This window comes from Ictalurus furcatus, chromosome 23, assembly GCF_023375685.1.
Source record: "Ictalurus furcatus strain D&B chromosome 23, Billie_1.0, whole genome shotgun sequence".
In the NCBI taxonomy this organism is placed as follows: domain Eukaryota; kingdom Metazoa; phylum Chordata; class Actinopteri; order Siluriformes; family Ictaluridae; genus Ictalurus; species Ictalurus furcatus.
This window is the reverse complement of record NC_071277.1, coordinates 3675626-3696064: the sequence shown is the minus strand read 5'-3', so window position 1 is coordinate 3696064 and position 20439 is coordinate 3675626. Positions and strand designations below refer to the sequence as shown.

General features: G+C 39.4%; 1 protein-coding gene across 1 annotated transcript in view; it reads left to right on the top strand.

The window, feature by feature from the left end:
* dok6 (docking protein 6) overlaps positions 1-20439 on the top strand; it is a 75439-nt gene that overhangs the window by 22258 nt on the left and 32742 nt on the right. The window contains exons 2-3 of the mRNA XM_053611802.1: positions 7779-7886; positions 14487-14601. Coding sequence (XP_053467777.1) covers positions 7779-7886; positions 14487-14601 — 223 coding nt within the window. The remainder of the gene's footprint in view (positions 1-7778; positions 7887-14486; positions 14602-20439) is intronic.

Here is a 20439-nt window from a genome sequence, read left to right as displayed (position 1 = left end):
GTCATGGGGCTCTCAAAAATGCTAGCTTGTATCCCAAGCACATTATCTGTAAATGATGCTGTGCCATCCAACTCTCTGCAAAAATCCATCCAAATATTCATCCACAGAGGAAAAAATAATAGAATCTTGGTTGTCTTAATATCCAGTAGGTTGTATCTCTTGTTCTAACACTTAACCCTCAGTGAAATATGGGACGCAGGTGGAATATTTTCCTACACTGCACAATTACAGTGCTTCCTCACATAGCATTGTTCTTCTTAATTCACTACACCAGCTTGGTAAACAGATTAATCTCGCTGGTGCATCTGAATGGTGATGAAGAGCAGCGGAAAGCACAATGCATCACGCAAATGAGTATTGGTTGTCAGCATTAGGAAATGGAGAATGTGTTTGAATATTCATCCTAAAAGGCACTACGGTTAGAGCGAGTTTCTTTTTCAAAGGCGCTTTACAGCAAATCGAAGCTGTTCACAAAACCATTTTCCTGATTTGTTGCTGTAAATAATCACGTGACACCATTTATAATATTGACGTGCAGTAGTCACTACGGATTCAGGGTTTTCACAATATCAACATGTTTGACTTTAATTCCAATATCAAGTGTGGTCCTTTTAATATGATATTGTTTCCATAGTAATGACTAATACACTGGGACATGCATGGGGGACAATCTACATAATACATGCTAAGTAATTAAAAGGTGTTATTTAGCAAAGAATACATGTGATGATACTGTATGGTGAAATGGGATGGGTGGTATATTATCGTTTGCGATATACCGGTAGAAATTCCGCCCACAATAAGAATTAGTCTTCCCGCGATAATAACGTTAAAGCCTAGTTGATGATGTATTTCTGTGTGCGACGGTCTGCGTCCGGTTCCCGGTTCACGTGCAGAGCGAAACAGGTACGGCGGAAGGCGGACGTGAAGCTGAGGAGGAGTTTATCGCTACACAAGGAGCTACCTCTACAATCTGGAACTGGTTTCATTACAGAGAATCAGTTTTACTTTTAGATCAGTGTTTGTGTTTCTGAGGACCTCAAGACTGCATCTGGCGGTCACTTGTAGTCAAAAACAGTGGTGAACGGTACTGTATTTATATCGTCACTGATATCGGTATCGCAATAAATAACTGAAAATATCGTGATCTAGTCGTACGTCCGTATCACCCATCCCTAATGGTGAAGTTTTCCACGTTTTGTTTAATATTTATGGAAGGAGTCTCCAGTGTCAGAGCCAGTAAATTTTCTGCCGTGGAAGTCTTCAGGACAGAGTTGTTTTTTTCAGTTTTTTTTTTTTTAGCTTTTTGTGGTTGTTTCGCAGATGTTCCACAACATTACCTGTAACTATAAATGGTTAAAAACTATGAGATGTTGTTCTTAATCGTAATCATTGCCACATTACTGTAGTATAAGAGGAATAAAACACTTTGGGATGTGCTGTTATTAGAAAATATGACACTTCAGGGTGGTAACTGCTATTGTTAATTATTTTCCTATAAGTAAAATATAGGAAATTTGTTTTTTCCCTTTGGTCCTTACTTAACACACCGAAGTCATGGAACAGCCAGAATTCACTTGTTAAATAAATAAATAAAGTAATTTGAATCATAACCTCGTTCATTATGTTACGGTGCATCCGGAAAGTATTCACAGCGCTTCACTTCTTCCACATTTTGTTATGTTACGGCCTTATTCCAAAATGGATTCAATTCATTATTTTCCTCAAAATTCAATACATAAGTATTCACAGCCTTTGCTCAATACTTTGTTGAAGCACCTTTGGCACCAATTACAGCCTCAAGTCTTTTTGAGTATGATGCTACAAGCTTGGCACACCTATTTTTGGGCAATTTCTCCCATTCTTCTTTGCAGGACTTCTCAAGCTCCATCAGGTTGGAAGGGGAGTGTCGGTGCACAGCCATTTTCAGATCTCTCCAGAGATGTTCAATCGGGTTCAAGTCTGGGCTCTGGCTGGGCCACTCAAGGACATTCACAGAGTTGTCCTGTAGACACTCCTTCGTTATCTTGGCTGTGTGCTTAGGGTCGTTGTCCTGTGGGAAGATAAACCTTCACCCCAGTCTGAGGTTCAGAGCGCTTTGGAGCAGGTTTTCATCAAGGATGTCTCTGTACATTGCTGCATTCATCTTTCCCTCGATCCTGACTAGTCTCCCAGTTCCTGCTGCTGAAAAACATCCCCACAGCATGATGCTGCCACCACCGTGCTTCACTGTAGCGATGGTATTGGCCAGGTGATGACTGGTGCCTGGTTTCCTCCAGACATGACGCTTGCCATTCAGGCCGAAGTGTTCAATCTTTGCCTTGGTCTTAGTCTGAGAGTCCTTCAGGCGTCTTTTCACAAACTCCAGGCAGGCTGTCATGTGCCTTTTACTGAGGAGTGGCTTCTGTCTGGCTTCTGTCTGATTGGTGGAGTGCTGCAGAGATGGTTGTTCTTCTGAAAGGTTCTCCTCTCTCCACAGAGACACGCTGGAGTCCTGTCAGAGTGACCATCGGGTTTTTGGTCACCTCCCTGACTAAGGCCCTTCTATCCCGATCGCTCAGTTTGGCCGGGCGGCCAGCTCTAGGAAGAGTCCTCCTGGTTCCAGACTTCCTCCATTTACAGATGACGGAGGCCACTGTGCTCATTTTGACCTTCAATGCTGCAGAAATGTTTCTGTACCCTTCCCCAGATCTGTGCCTCGATACAATCCTGTCTCGGAGGTCTCCAGACAATTCCGTGGACTTCATGGCTTGGTTTGTGCTCTGACATGCATTGTTAACTGTGGGACCTTATATAGACAGGTGTGTGCCTTTCCAAATCATGTCCAATCAACTGAATTTACCACAGGTGGACTGCAGTCGAGTTGTAGAAACATCTCAAGGATGATCAGTGGAAACAGGATGCACCTGAGCTCAATTTTGAGTGTCATGCCAAAGGCTGTGAATACTTATGTACATGTGCTTTTTTTGTTGTTTTTTATTTTTAATAAATTTGCAAAGATTTCAAACAAACTTCTTTCACGTTGTCATTATGGGGTATTGTTTGTAGAATTTTGAGGAAAATAATGAATTGAATCCATTTTGGAATAAGGCCGTAACATAACAAAATGTGGGAGAAGTAAAGCGCTGCGAATACTTTCCGGGTGCACGGTATGTTCTGATGCATATCAGGACTCAGGAATTCTGCGCATTCTCATGAATTCCATGTATTCTTCCCAAAAAATGCACAAAATCATAGCATAGCCGTCATCGCGGTTATAGATATAGCCCCATACTGTACGACCCCAAGCTGCACCATTGTAAAACTAAAAATAGCACCTCTCAAGCAGTGAGACGAGACATGGGGAGGCGGGAGATATATGAGTTCTGTATGCGGTGCACATGTTCTATTAAATAGCATTCATCTATAAATTGAGGTTATTATGTTCAGTGTGTTTAAAATAAATCAGTTTAGAACGGCAACATTTTATGATGCATGTTTAAAATTATGTCCATAAAACTGAAACCATTTATTTCTGATGACTGTAATGAATACAGGCTTTTATAAATCACTACACAGGGAAAAACAAAACAAAACAGTTTGACATGAACTAGAAATGTTAGACCTCCTATTGACCAAGCTACTGAATTCTCAAATCTGATTGGTCAAAATATGTTGATTCATTTTCTATAACAGCAACTTTGATAATAGCACCAGCTACAATGTATATATTAAAGCTCTCATTCTAATATCTTATCATTTCTGTAATCCTACTTCAACAGGGACTTGTAAGTGGAATAAAGCTTAAAACATTGTAAATGTTATGGTGAAATGTTCTGTGATTAGATGTTTATGTTTCAGTAATGAGTCTCCAGTGTCAATACTTACATAACACTAAGACGTAAAGTTGTAAGTTAAAGTAATCCGTCACAGGAAAGTCTTCAGGATGGAGGACAAGCTGCATTTTATTTGTCTTATTAACTTTTTTTGAGGCTTTTGAGGGAACTCAAACACATGATAACTGTTAATAGTTGTTATGATGTAAGTAATAACAGGAACCAAGTCACTATAAATGGAGAAAAATCGATGGTGTCATTCTTTAACTAAAATAAAATTAAATGAATCATTGGAAAATTTGATGAGGTTTAAGAGGCATAAAACACTTTGTACACGCTTAATAGGAAAATAATGAACTTTGGGGTTTGAACAGTAACCGAAAGGAAGCCGTTACATTCATGCGCTTATCCAGGAATCTACCACGGTACAGTCTCTAGAGTTTACACAGAATGGTGCGAAAAACTAAAAAAACATTGAGTGAGCGACAGTTCTGTGGGTGGGAACATTTCGGGTTTCACCTCAAGGTTTGATGTGCTGTGCATTCTGAGACGCTTTTCTGCTCGCCACAGTTCTAAAGAGTGCCAATTTAAGTTACTATAGACTTCCTGTAAGCTCAGACTAGTCTGGTCATTCTCCTCTGATCTCTTTCATCCTGCAGATCCTCCACTCACAGATGTTTTTTGTTTTTTTGCACATTCTGTCTAAACTCTACAGACTGTTGTATGTGAAAATCCAAGGAGATCAACGGTTTCAGCCCATCTGGCACCAACAACCGTGCCACGGTTAAAGTCACAGAGATCACACTTTTCCCCCCATTCTGATGTTTGATGTGAACATTAACTGAAGTTCTTGACCTGTATCTGCATGATTGTATGCATTGTCCTGCTGCCACATGTATATATACTCACTATACAAATGGCTTTATAAGCAACAGTCAAAGGTACATGCGTCACAGAGTTGTGATCACTCGATCATGGTTAAATTATTATTGTATATCTGTTATTCTTATATTTGCGGCAGAGAGAGAGAGAGAGAGAGAACGAACGGTATATGAGATGAATTGGAGTGAAAATGGCTTCCATCCAACTACCCTGTTTTCCTGCATCCTCTCTAATGCATCATAAACTGCTTTAGTCCGAACCGCTGCCAGTTTTTAACATATGACATTTTATTATTTGAATAAATCAGAGATGTTAAACAGATGTGAACGGTCCTGCTTTGACCTCATTAGTTAATTATGATGCTGTTGGATTATTGATTTGGCCCAAAGAGTGTGGACAGAATGAAACACACGACAGCAGGGGTGTGATGATATATCTGTATGATTATATACCATGATAAGAAGATGAGGAATTCATTTATTGTTGTTCACAAATGGCCATCTTTAAGCAGATATTGTGTCGTCCTGGATATCATGATATACAGTGCGCTCCGCTTATATTGGCACCCTTGGTAAATATGAGCAAAGAAGGCTGTGAAAAATTGTCTTATTGTTTAACCTTCTGATCTTTTGTTAAAAAAATAAATTTAAAAAAATCACTAAAATACTCTTAAATATTTTTTGTATACCTGGGTGACCAGGAACAGGAAATTGTTCAACCATGACTTCCTGTTTCACAAGGGTATAAATATGATGTAACACAGTCCAAATTCACTTAGTCAGTCATAACAATGGGTATAACCAAGGAATGTAGCTGTGATGTGCGGCAAAAGGTTGTTGAGCGTCACAAAATGGGGCGTGGCTATAAGAAAATAGAACAAGCATTGAAAATGCGCATTTCCACCATCAGGGCAATAATTAAGAAGATCCAGTCGACTGGAAATGTTATGAATCGACCTGGAATTGGACGTGTGTCTATATCGTCTCAACGCACTGTGAAGAGGACGGTTCGAGTGGATAAAAAATCTCCAAGGATCACAGCTGGAGAATTGCAGGAGTTAGTCGTGTCTTGGGGTCAGAAAGTCTCCAAAACTACAATCTGAAGTCACCTACATCACCACAAGTTGTTTGGAAGGGTTTCGAGATAAAAGCCTCTACTCTCATCCAAAAACAAACTCGAGCGTCTTCAGTTTGCCAGACACTACTGGAACTTACTGGGTGGATATGGCTCAGGTGGTAGAGCAGGTTGTCCACTAATAATAGAGTTGGCGGTTCGATTCCCAGCCCACATGACTCCACATGCCGAAGTGTCCTTGGGCAAGACACTGAACCCCAAATTGCTCCCGATGGCAAGTTAGGCAGCTCTGCTACCATTGCTGTGTGAGTGTGTGTGAATGGATGAATGAGACACAGTGCAAAGCGATTTGGAACCGCTAAGGTTAAAAAATCGCTATATAAGTGCAGACCATTTACCAACTTCAAATGGGATCGGGTTCTATGGGCAGATGAAACCAAAATAGAGCTTTTTGGTAAGAAACACCAGAGGTGGTTTTGGTGCACACAGAGAGGTAGCCATATGGAAACGTACCTCATGCCCACGGTTAAATATGGAGGTGGATCTTTAATGTTTTGGGGCTGTTTTTCTGCCAGAGGACCTGGACATTTTGTTAGGATACATGGCATCATGGACTCTATCAAATATCAACAGATATTAAATGAAAACCTGACTGCCTCTGCCAGAACGCTTCAAATGGGCCGTGGTTGGATCTTCCATCAGGACAACGATCCAAAACATACATCAACATCAACACTAAAATGGTTTACTGACCACAAAATCAAGGTCCTGCCAGACGTGATGGAGAACTTGCAGATGCCTTGGTGGAAGAGTGAGGGAACCTCTCACAGCAAGAACTGACCAATCTGGTGCAGTCCATGAGGATGAGATGCACTGGAATACTTAAAGCAGCTGGAGAACACCAGATACTGACTGTTACTTTTAATATTGACCCCCCCGCTTTGTTCAGGGACTCATTATTCCATTTCTGTTCATCAAATGTCTGTGAAACTTGTTCATTTCATGTCTCAGTCGTTGAATGTTTTTATATTAATACAAATATTTACAAATGTTAAGAAATTTGCTGGAAATAAAAGCAGCTGAATGTGTTTCTTTTTTTTTTTTTTTTTTTTTTTGGCTGAGTATATATTTAACAAAGATATTTTTGGATAAACCTGTGTTTTGTTTGCAGTTGTTTGATATATTATTTTAAGAGCAGAGTATTTTTGTGCATTTTTTTTTTTTTTAACAAAAGATTAGAAGGTTAAACAATAAAGACCATTTTTTTCACAGCCTTCTTTGCTCATATTTAAAGTACAGCGGAGGGCGCTGTACTCTTATGTGAATTCGTCATATTGTTCCAGCCATTGTATACTAATACATTTACGTCTTGGTGTGTTAGTGTGTATAAACAACTTTCCCAGACACAATCTGTTGTAAATTGACCTTGAAGTGACATCTGAGCGCTTGATCTCTGAAAACCTCCAGCACCGCTACGGGGAATTTGGAGTTGGAGAGTCTCTTTAATCAATATGTGAGAAATGAAAAAAAGGATGAACTGTGATTGAGACATTGCAGTGCAGAAGACAAATCGATAAAGAGGATTAAACTCACACAGCATTTAGATTTTTCACTAACAGTAGTTGATGCAATTCAGTAGCATTGTTGTATAAGCATTTATTTATTTATTTATTTATTTATTTTTATCAACTTTAATGATACCTCGTAAAGCAGCAATAAAAGCGTAGCATGTGCGCTTCTCAGAGACGGCAATCCCATAATGCTATTCAACAGACGTGAGCTCCATTTAAAAATACTCAACCCTTTAGTGTGGAAAATAAGGAAATGGCAAACAAATAAATTCAGACATCTATGAGACAATTGTATTAGTTTATAAGAATCATTGTTACCAAATTCAAATAATAATTCTGACTCTAACAAACTGTGATATAGCTATAAAATTAAGTAAATTCTGGTCTAAAACTAGATATTTTTCCCTCCCATAATTCTATTCGATGTTCCTGACAGGTCTTCAGGCGATGTTGGCTCGTGTTCAAAAAAGCGTCAAGTAAAGGGCCTCGACGATTAGAGAAATATCCTGATGAGAAAGCTGCCTACTTTCGAAGTTTTCATAAGGTAAGAAATTGTACCGTACGTCTTGCTTTTGAGTGGTTTTTTTTTTTTGCTCATTAATGAGGCACTTATTTATTTTTCCAAAGGAGTTTATGGTTTGGTACATAATACTGCTTATTATGGCATTAAGAAACATTTACATAAATGAAAATAGTTACAATATTAGTTTATTCTTAAGCATGTTCATGATTCATAGGTGATAAACATGCTGAGCACTTTAGAAGAATGCTGCTGCCCTTTCTTATTTACCTAGTCAGCAGTAATTATGAAGATTATGACGTGCCCAGATCTATATGTCTGTCTCTATATATTTAGTTATCTATGCATCCCTGTACTGAACCATTCATCTCTCTGTTCTTTCCAACAATCGATCTGTTTGTCCATCTTTCTGTTTGTCCATCTATCTACTGAATCCCTCCGTCTATCAGTTCCTCCATCCATCCATCCATCCATGTCTGTCTGTCCATCCAAGTACCCATTCATCCAAACATTTGTCCATCCAACTGTCTATACACAGTACATCCATCCATCCATCCATCCGTCATCTATCCGTAAGGCAGCCATCCTTTCATTCGTCCATTTATCTATCTGTCTATCCATCCTTCAGTCCATAAATCCATCCATCCATTCTCTGTAACGCAGCCTCCTGAACTATGTATCACAGAGCTTTCCGAGCGAGTAAATACCACTGGTTCTTGGGTGAAACTTATATTTTAACGTTTGATCAGTAAAAGCTTTTTAATCAAGACTCTGAACAAAGTTTGGTCTTAAAATCACCTAAAATAGAGAAGGTGATAAATCTGTTGCATTATCCAACCGTAGTTAGTGAAAAACAAGGACTTGGAAAACTAATGCAATAATAATTCACACTCGAGAGAGAAAAAAGAAAAAAAATTGTAATGAATAAGACTCTGGTGAGACTTTCTAGCCTCTCCTGTGGGCCTGTAAGTTATAAATATGACATTTCCACACTGTAATTTTATTTTATTTTTCCTTCATCGTACTAGAATGGCTCCTCCTGGAGGCATTCTATCAAGCTGCAGGCTTTATAACTGGGAATTACCTCACTTTTATTGTTGAGGAAAATGAAGAGAATAATCAAGAAAAAGAAACAGGGAGTCTGATGGTTAATAAAAAGCAAGCTTGGAAGGGGAAAAATAGAAGTAATGTGCGGAATAGCAGATTCAACTCAAACGTAAGCAGCATCTTTGTGGCTAGGGTTTTGACATTTATCTTTAAAAAAAAAATAAATAAACATTGATTTAATTTTGTTTGATCAATTATAAAATAATTGGATAATTATAAAATAATCGGACTGCCAACAAGCACAAAATGTTACATACATACAACTAAACCCCAACACAAATCATTTAACAGTTAGAATGAAAATTTGACAAGGGACCACTTCCTGGTGAGCTGGGATGCAATAGGAGACGAATGCAGGGATGAACAAGAGAAGAGCAATTGCAGATGTAATCAATAGAACATGACGGATCAGCAGTACACAATAGAGGAGGAAGGAAGTCCAGAACCATGCAGGATTCACAGTGTGTCAGCGAGATTAGACTACAAGCCCATGACAGATTCTCAATTGCTAGTAACAGTGATGTAGATGACAAAAGGGAAGTATTTTTCCTTCTTGAGTTATAATTAAACTGCAGAAACAGATCTGTAGGGGTGTTTTGTCACTGCAAAAGTTTGTTCAGAGATTTTGCCCAGTTGAGCTTTGAGGGATCATTTTTGAGCAATCATTTTTGAAAGGTCCCACTGAGAAAGAGCCTAATGAGACAGACACAGTTGCCTGAGGTGGTTTAACGACAAGCAAAACTCGGAGTGCAACAAAATGTCAAGATAGAAACATGGTGGAGTTTGAGAGGGACAAGAAAACACATGCTCAGTGATGCTGCAAGACTTTGCAAACTCCTAGACCCAAGCAGAAAATGTTTAAACACTTTATACCTTTGTGCACTGCTGAGAATGCAGCTGTGAAGGAAACATATTCTGTAGAGAGAACATGTCAGATATGAGGCATATCAGCTTTATGAGATGATTTGTTTTCCACTTTATTTACTGTGTGGATTCTCTCTAGACTGTTCCATTTATATTCACCTGGTTTACAATGTCCTTGTAAGTCTCAGTGTTGTCAAACTTTTCCTGTTTGAAAACGGTATATATGTCTCAAATTTTGTCCTCGTGAGTAGTGTGATGACTCACACTGAGGAAACTGACATTGAGGAAACTCTGTCCAACCATCCATCCATCCATCCCTCCATCCACCTGTCCATCCATCCATCCATACACCTGTCCATCCATCCATTCATCCTTACACCTGTCCATCCATCCATCCATCAATCCATCCATCCATACACCTGTCCATCCATCCATCCATACACCTGTCCATCCATCCATTCATCCTTACACCTGTACATTCATCCATCCATCAATCCATCCATCCATACACCTGTCCATCCATCCATCCATACACCTGTCCATCCATCCAGCCATCCTTACACCTGTACATTCATCCATCCATCAATCTATACACCTGTCCATCCATCCATCCATACACCTGTCCATCCATCCATCCATCCTTACACCTGTACATTCATCCATCCATCAATCCATCCATCCATCCATCTGTACATCCATCCATCCATCCATCCATCCATCCATCCATCAATCCATCCATCTGTCCATCAATCCATCCATCCTTCCATCTGCCCATCCAACCATCCATCCATCCATCCCTCCATCCACCTGTCCGACCATCCATCCATCCATCCATCCACTTTTCATCCAGCCATCCACCTGTACATCCCAAACATCCATCCACCCATCCATCCACCTGTCTATCAATCCATCCACCTGTCCATCCAGCCATCCACCTGTACATCCAGCCATCCGTCCACCTGTCCAACCATCCATCCAACCATCCATCCATCCTTCTATCTGTCCATCCATCCATCCATCCATCCATACTTCTACCTGTCCATCCATTCATCCATCCATCCATCCACCTGTCTGGCCATCCATCCATCCATCCATCCAGTATCCTTATCTCACATGAAGTTGTAGTGTGAGTACTGTGTTCACTGTGTAAAACTTCCATCCATCTATGCATCCCTACATCCATACCCCCAATCCATCCATCTATCCATCCAAACAGTATCTATGTCTCAAATCTTTTATTTATGAACACACATGAGTAGTGTGCTCACACTCAGAAACTCAGCCAGAGATCTGGCTAACCACCCATCTATCCATCCGTCCATCCATCCATACCTACCTCAGTCCATTCATTCATCCATCCATCCATCCATCCATCCAAACAATATTTATGTCTCACATCTTTCACTTGTAGCATGAGTAGTGAGTAGGAAACACAGCAAGAGATCCATCCATCCATCCATCCATCCATCTGTTTATGCACACATCTATCCCCACCTCCATCCACCCTTCAATTTTCCCATTATGGAACTGCATGGTAATCTGTCATTTCCATTTAGCTTAAAATATAAGGGTTCAATTCAACCCTACAAAACATTTAGTTACTGGATAACCAAGTACATCAAGGATAATAAGAGTATACTGCATTGTACGCACAAAAGTTTGTTGTGTAATGTAAATGTAATGCTATATATTGAATTAAGTTGAATTAACATTCACTTGGTATAACCAGTCCTGACTGCAATTAAACGGACATGGTGATTGATTGAGTTTGAGTTATTGCCCTCTGTTCTGGTCTGGCATTTGGATGCTACAAGAAGAATCAAGAGGTTTAGAAACTCATTTATTCCTCTGGCCATAAAAGCACTTTGCTCTCTATCAAAGTGATCGATGTGATGGCATTGGGGCTTGTGTGATATAGTGGCATCACTTGATAATGCAGTCAGACTTTCTTATTTTAGACGCCGTCATGTTGTGTCTGTGGTTCTGTTGTTTTTTATTTTATTTTTTATAAACATTGCTGCACAACAAATACGAAATCACCAGTTTATTTAAAACAGGATCATTCTTTGGGCTTTTCTATTTAAATTTAAAAAGTGCACTGTGGTATTGTTGTCATAAAAAAAAAAAAACAGACATACCGTTATTCAGAACCTTTTTTTTTTTTTCAAGTTTATCTTTAAACATGCCATTTTTAAAACTGCAGTTGAATTTTATACGCAGTAATAAAAGGTTAGACGGTTATTGCAGTATGAAAATCTCGTACTGGAACATGACATGTAAAGTATATATTATACTGTGTTATATTATAGATGTGCACATTCTCCAAAACTGTGATTTTTCTTTTGATTTGCCAGAGTGTGAGCTGTGCCGTCTGCTGTGAGTGTGACTAATATAAGCACACACACACGATTTTACACCCCCAAAGTCCCCAGTTGGCAGGAAATTCAACATCTGCTGTCAAAATGTTTCTGTAGAGCAGAGTTTGGGGGAAATGCAGCTGAACTTCTGTTTTTAGATATTTCGTTCTTTTTTTTTTTTTTTTAGAGAGAGAAGTTGGAGATTTTATCACACTCAGAGTAAAGTGCATAGGGCTTTTCGGTCCCTGAGGTAGTTGTTACACGGCATATGAAACAAAAACATTTATTATTTTCTACGCTTTTATGCTGTAGCTGTCAGGTCTGAGGCAGCAGTGAAGTGACTCTTCTGTAAATACAACTCTTTTTACTTTAGCGTTTAATATATTTTCCTGACTGATGGACATGATTGTGATAATGTTTCTTAGTTTAAGACTTACGCGCAATCAGGGATAAGATTAAAACCACTGAGGGGTGACGTGTATAACATTTATTGTCTAAGTACGACGGCACCTGTTAAGGGGTGGGATATATCAGGCAGCAAGGGAACTGTCAGTCGATGTGTTGGAAGCAGGAAAATGGGCAAGCGTAAGGATCTGAGCGACTTTGACAAGGGCCAAATTGTTATGGTTAGACGACTGGGTCGGAGCATGTGCAAAAAAGCAGGTCTCGTGCGTGTGCATCGCTTACCTGGGGAAGAGATGGCACCAGAATGCATTATGGGAAGAAGGCAAGCCAGAGGAAGCAGTGTGATGCTCTGGGCAGTGTTCTGCTGGGAAACCTTCAGCCCTGGCATTCATGTTGATGTTACTTTAACATGTAGCACCGACCTAAACATTGTTGCAGACCAAGTACACCCCTTCATGCCAACGGTATTCCCTAATGGCAGTGGCCTCTTTCAGCTGTGGCTCAGGTGGTAGAACGGGTTGTACACTAATCGTAGGATTGGCGGTTCAATTTCCAGCCCACAAATGCCGAAGTCTCCTTGGGAAAGACTAGCAAGCTAGCACACTGCATGGCATCTCTGCAGCCATTTGGTGTGTGTGTGTGTGTGTGTGTGTGTGAATGGGTGAATGAGAAATAGTGTAAACCTTTTATTGTAGAACTGCTAAGGTTTAAAAAAAAAAAAAAAAAGTGCTATATAAGTGCAGACCAATTACTATTTACTACAATCCGCCCTGCCACACTGCAGAAATTGTTCAGGAATGGTTTGAAGAGTTGACTCGGCCTCCAAATTCCCCAGATCTCAATCCGATCGAGTATATAACAAGTCCAATCCATGCTGGCTCCACCTCGCATCTTACAGGAGCTAAAGGATCTGCTGCGTAACGTCTTGGTGCCAGATACTACATGTCTTGCCTTGATGGGTCAGAGCTGTTTTGGTGGCACACGGAGGAGCTACACAATAGCAGGCGGGTGGTTTTAATGTTATGGCCGATCAGTGTAAGTTTGAGTGCATTATCAAGATCGAACATCAAATAATATTAAAACATTTTATTCAGCGGATACTTTTTTTTTTTTTTTTTTCACAAATCCATTATTTAAAACTGTTTGAGAAATCCTCGATGGTTGTATATACTGTATATTTCTTTCAAGCACTAACACAACAGAATATTTCTCCTCCCCACCAGCAGAGGCTCCCTTTTCCTGTGTATTCCTGTACCATTTTCACAGCTTCCCGTTTGCTCACTGTATAAGCGCTGCAATTCCCAATTCCCACATTGCGAAGTCTTGCCTCCAGGTTCAGAGCCATATTTCTAGTCATTGTCTGTTTTGTATCTTGACCCTCGCCTTGTTTTTCAGCTACTCTCTTGGATTTGCTGTTTGTGAGTCCGTTGTTTGTGTTTTGACCTTGAGCCTGATTAACAACTGTGAATCTGCATTGTGGTCTTGGTTATTGTTATTAAAACCTCCAGCACACAGGGCTTCAATCTTCTCCTTAGTCATCAGTGTTGCACTAGAACAGTGTTATGTAAGGAATAAAACATGATGGGGGAAGGTTTTATAGGAAAATAATCAACGACGGGTTTATTTGATCGCAGCCTAAAGTCCACAATCGCATCGAGACATATACGTGAAATTTCCTTTCCATCACGTCACAGTGGATTAACGGTTAGAATATATAATGTGCTGCTGATTTACACAGCAGCATTCTTGTATCTGCAGCAAACAAGCTGCACAATCTTTTCAGTGGGTGCAAGCTTTTTTTCATCCACATATCATGATGTTTACATTGTCGTTGTCTTTTGTTTCTTCTTTTCTTCATTTCATTAATGAGTTTTGTCGTTTATTTGCGTAGATAACTGAGCTGCACAACATCAAGAACATTACCAGAATGCCTCGGGAGACAAAGAAACATGCTGTGACAATTATCTTCAGCGATGAGACGTCGAAGACATTTGCCTGTGATTCAGGTAAACGATCTCTCCATCCTCGCAAACGTATTGCGCATTACCGCTATAGTAAACAGACAGAGAGAGAGAGAGAGAGAGAGAGAGAGAGAGAGAGTATCTAAGGCACGAAAGCGCATTATTATGCACAGAAGGTAAACAAATCAAGTTAATCTAATAAGTAAGTCAGTGTAAAGCCAATTGAGCCGGTATTTACAATATGAAAAAACAATAGTTGAATACATCAAAGCACATAATACACTAAACTACTTGATGCAGTAAAAGTCTAAATCAGCTGTCATGACATGACATGAATAAAATCAGCCTGGAAAGATTTTTTTTTTTTTTTTTTTCACTTTAACGGAAGAACATCTGATTTGAAAAAAAAATCGATTCGCGTCCAGTGACGACCAAATTCGCATCCACCTCCTCCAATTTCACATTACGGCAAGTTCAGCTCTCTCTTTCTTTTTCCTTATTTGCTCTCCAATTTGGTCACCTGCCAGCTCCCTCCCACCAGCCAGCTTTCCACTATCATTTCATAGCTACCAACCAGGGAGGGTGAACGCTAAAACACGCTTCCTCCGAGACACACGAAGCCAGCCGAATACATACTTTCAAACTGCTCCTCCTGCTGCTCCACAGGGCAGCGTAACAGCAGGAACGTGCTATCTGCCCTCTTCCACATACACGACAGCTCACAGATATCTGTGATTGGTTAAAGTTGTTGTGATTGACAGGGAGGAGAGCACACAGTAACAGGATCTTTCCTACCCAGAGAGCATGGCTAGTTTTTCTCTCCTGGACTTATATTGAAAGTTTATTTCAATCAGGGGTTCTTGAACTTTTTGTAGCTAGGAACTCCTTGAACTGTAAAATAAGTTCCATGGACATTTAAGTGTGTACAGTAATATTTCCTCTCTTTATTTAGAGCCATAGAACTTTTTATTCCTGAACTTTCCATCAAGAGAATGCATTAGGCCTAAGTCGACGTCATTTATAGGTCTGATAGTTTTTGAGTTATTAAGGTTCGGATTAAATCTGTTCAGTTCAGATGATAAGTCAATAATAAGTATGATAACTTGTATGTCCGTCACGGACCCCTTGGATGTGCTTCACAGATCCCTTGGAGCCCCGAGCTAATAGAAATAGCCAAGCAGTGGCTAGAGTCGCTCAAACTGCTTATTATTACCATTTTGCTATGGCAAAAAAAAAAAAAAAAAACCTTTTCCGGGCTCCTCAAACAGTAAACTAGCTGGCTGGCTAAGCGTAGCCGTCCATTGAACTTTTTCACCGGAAACGCAACACCAAGATCACGTCTGCTTTGTCCAAAATCCAGTGTGAGTGATGAAGTATTTAATTATGAAATGTTTTAATACACATGATCGTTATCATTCTACTAAAGGAAGTAGGGTGAAAAAAAGCAATAGATGAGAGAAAGCTTTCAGAAGCATGGAAAAGAAAGTCTTACGCCCTCGTCTAAATACACATATCCTTTTCCCCAGTGTCATTCCACTTTATTACACCTAACTTCATTTATGGACTTTAATGTTGTGAATTCTTTATATTTCCAGATGTCTTCAGTTAATACTGATGTCTGGTGAAAATTTCACGTGAACAGCCTCATAGGAAATATATTTACTGCAAAAAACCGTTGACGCGTCCCAATACTTATTTCCCCCGCTGTATTTCAATGATAAAATGAAGGTTATTCATTGATGAATAAATGCATTCATTCACCTTAAACCATATTATTCAGTAATACGTATCATTTATTCAGTGAAACAGCTGGAAGAAGGATGCAGATATGAGAGTGAGGAATGTACAGTTCAGTGCGTCCGGACCCGCTGACAGATCCTGCGAGTTTAAAAAGGTTCAAACAAAAGTGCTTAACTTAGATCAAGGCTAATTAAAGACAATATAAAAACTCGTACTGAGGAACACAAAAGTCAGGTCTCGGTACACACTGTACACAGACTTGCCAGCGAATACGCTCACTAGACCTACCTAATAAACTAGCGTATATACAGTACAAGAGCAACGGAAGTCGAATGATAGTATTGATTTACCGCGTTGTATGTAACACACTGTCATTTTAATAACTGCTGTAATGAGCAGTGCTTTCGGAAGTGCTGTTAGACTTTATAAGATTAATGTGTTCGTAGATTAAATTCTGAAATCCTCTGATGTTCATTGTGCAATTCATTTTCTACCAGATAAAAACTTTAATTACCAGGAACCATGCGGTACTGCTCATCTTTCAGTAATCTGTACGTGGCTGTGAAATCTATTACTATTTATTGCATTCTCTTTTATCTGATTATGCTTATTGTGTTTACACTTTAATCTCTGCTTGATTGTTACTCTTGTATCTGTACATCATTCCTGCACTGTGCTATCCAACTCCTAGACCAATGCAGAATCAATCCAAAGTGTTCCCCCTGGAGCTCCTTAGGGGTGTATGGTAAACCATTTGAATCTACTAGTGCTGTTGCACCGTTGTACGTGCAACTATAAATGAGTCATATTTGTTTTAGCTGTTATCAAAAAAAAAAACAAAACACATGGCTATGGTTTGTACACAGCAAGAATCAAATGTTACACACACAGCCTACCAAGCACCTGGATTTGTAGTGTCTCTTGCAGCTTGTAAAAGAAAAGGGATCATTTTTTCCCCCTGCCAGCTGTTTGGCACATCTGTGACTCTCTTTTTTGACACTTGTTAGATATCTGACCATCTGCTAAAATATGAGACCGGAAGCTGGAAATAAATGTTTCCTTCCTCCAAACCGGGCCTCCATCCATCTCTTCGTCCATCCATCCATCCATCCATCAATTTGTCTGTCATCTGTTATAATGAGGATGACCCAAGATCAGAGGCTGACTATGATGGACACTAGTTCAAGAAGATTGATTAAGAAAGGATGACAAGACGAAGTGTAGAAGCAACAACGGCAGTTATACATGACAGAACTGGAGTAGTACAAGAGCAAACTGAAAGTTTAAAAAAAAAAAAAAAATTAATGAACACACACACACACACACACACACACACACACACACACAAACCCAGCACAGGACAAACATGTTAACCAGAACTAAGGAGTAGATTTCATAGGACATAAGGGGGAATCTAAAACATCATTTTAAAATCCCTGGTACATAAAATTCCTTACGTACAAATGTCCAGGTAAACATCCAACATGACTGAATGGAGACAACAGTTACCTGCTAATAATGAACCATTAATGATTAGTTTACAGCTATAAATAAGACAGTATAAAGTTTCTATGCTTTAGTTCATAGTAGCACTTCATGTTAGCACTTTTCCCCCCAAAATTTCCTTGCCTATTTAGTCATCTACCAATTCCCCAGCCAACTCTTCCCTGTCATACAACAGAACCAAACCAGAACAGGTGAAGGCTAACGAGTGCTTCCTCCAAGACATGAAGCCAGTCAACTACAATTTTCTGAACTGCTGCATCACGGGGCAGTGTAACACACTTGGAGGAACGTACTATCTACCCTCTTCCACGTAAATGAGCTCACAGATGCTCGTGATTGGCTAGAGTCACTGTGATTGACAGGGTAAAGAGACCATGCCATCCGTTCCCCCCAGACAGCATGGCTAATTTTGCTCACTTGGCTCCTGCCCATGGGTGGCTGTGACAGAATTACCAATTTTGCCTAGCACCGTAGTGCTTCATAGTAACTTCAAACATGTTGTTTACCTCATTTATTTTTTGTTAAACAATGTTGGCAGTTTGGGGAAAAAAAATTAAAATAATCTGTGAAAGTTCTTCCCTTTTTGAACTCTAGTTAATCACTTATCTGATGAGATGCCTTCATATAAAAAAATTCCATAAGTGCATGTGACTGGGTAAGCCATAACAGACTATCCGCTAAAGAAGCTGAACCGGGTCATGTTATGAACTACGACCAGTTATTTCCTGTGTTTATCCACTCTGATACAGTATTTTTTTTCCCAGTACCTTGGTTAAGCCCGTGTTCCAGACCACGCTCCACCCGTTTATGAGCCCTGACATAAGAGATGGCAGCTGTAACTAGGTACAAGTAGCATGAATAGAAGAAAGACTCAACTGGATATAACGAGTAACTGGACAACAGACATACAGTAGATGTGGCTAACAAGAGGTCACGGTTGAATGCTCAGACAGAGACACAACTGCAATGAATAAAAGCCTGTTCACACTGGGACATTTTTCGCTGTGCCTTAAACGGTCCATTTAACGTCCCAGCAAAGGAAATTGGTTTTAGAGAAAAAAAATCAGGGTGTTAAGTCAATCACCTGACTCGAATCCAATTGAACAAGATTTAAAGACGATATGTTTAGAAGAACGGGCCGAAATCACACCGGAATACCGCGGCCCATTCATTTCTTCATACGGGAAGAGTCTTGGAGCTGACACTACAAACAACGCCTTCTCCACTAAGTATTAAACACATTTCAGTTAGCGTGTTCAATACTTTTTTCCCGTGTCATTCCACTTTATTACACATAACTTTATTTATGGACTTTAATCTTGTGAATTCTTTATATTTGCAGATTTCTTGAGTGAATGCTGATGTCTGGTGAAAATTTCATGCGAATATTCTCATTGTAAATATATTTACTGCAAAAAAATGTCGACGCGTCCGATACTTATTTCCCCCACTGTATATGCATATAAGTATTCTTGGCCTCTTATTCAAATAGCCCTATTATTGTGTCGTTGTATTATCATATTGACCACAAAAAAAGACTCAACTCCATCAATTTGCAGGAACATTCACATTTTTGTTTACCTTATTATTAACAATAGTTACTTTATACCCACCTCCTACCAAAAACAAGTGATTAAAAAAAATAAAATAATCTTGGTCTTCCCATAAGTATGTGAATGCTATTGCTGTGTCTTTGATATAATTCAAATCATTACTTATTTAAAAAGAGCATATTCTTTAAAATGTGAACTTTAAGGATTTAGCTTTAAAGAAGTATTTGTTGCAGTGGCCAAATCACCAAAGACCTTACGTTACCATACACAACATCCATTTTCTGTTCGCCACTTCGCAAAAAGTGGGTGAATGGCTTCTTTTACAGTAAATAGTGTACAAAGGTACAGTACGGAGGTTCTTTTACAGTAAACACTGTAAAAAGGTACAGTACAGAGGTTCTTTTACAGTAAACACTGTAAAAAGGTACAGTACAGAGGTTCTTTTACAGTAAACACTGTACAAAGGTACAGTACGGAGGTTCTTTTACAGTAAATAGTGTACAAAGGTACAGTACGGAGGTTCTTTTACAGTAAATAGTGTACAAAGGTACAGTACGGAGGTTCTTTTACAGTAAACACTGTAAAAAGGTACAGTATGGAGGTTCTTTTACAGTAAACACTGTACAAAGGTACAGTACGGAGGTTCTTTTACAGTAAATAGTGTACAAAGGTACAGTACGGAGGTTCTTTTACAGTAAACACTGTACAAATGTACAGTACGGAGGTTCTTTTACAGTAAACACTGTAAAAAGGTACAGTATGGAGGTTCTTTTACAGTAAACACTGTACAAAGGTACAGTACGGAGGTTCTTTTACAGTAAGTACTGTACAAAGATACAGTACAGAGGTTCTTTTACAGTAAATAGTGTACAAAGGTACAGTACGGAGGTTCTTTTACAATAAGTACTGTACAAAGGTACAGTACGGAGGTTCTTTTACAGTAAATAGTGTACAAATGTACAGTACAGAGGTTCTTTTACAGTAAATAGTGTACAAAGGTACAGTACGGAGGTTCTTTTACAGTAAATAGTGTACAAATGTACAGTACAGAGGTTCTTTTACAGTAAATAGTGTACAAAGGTAC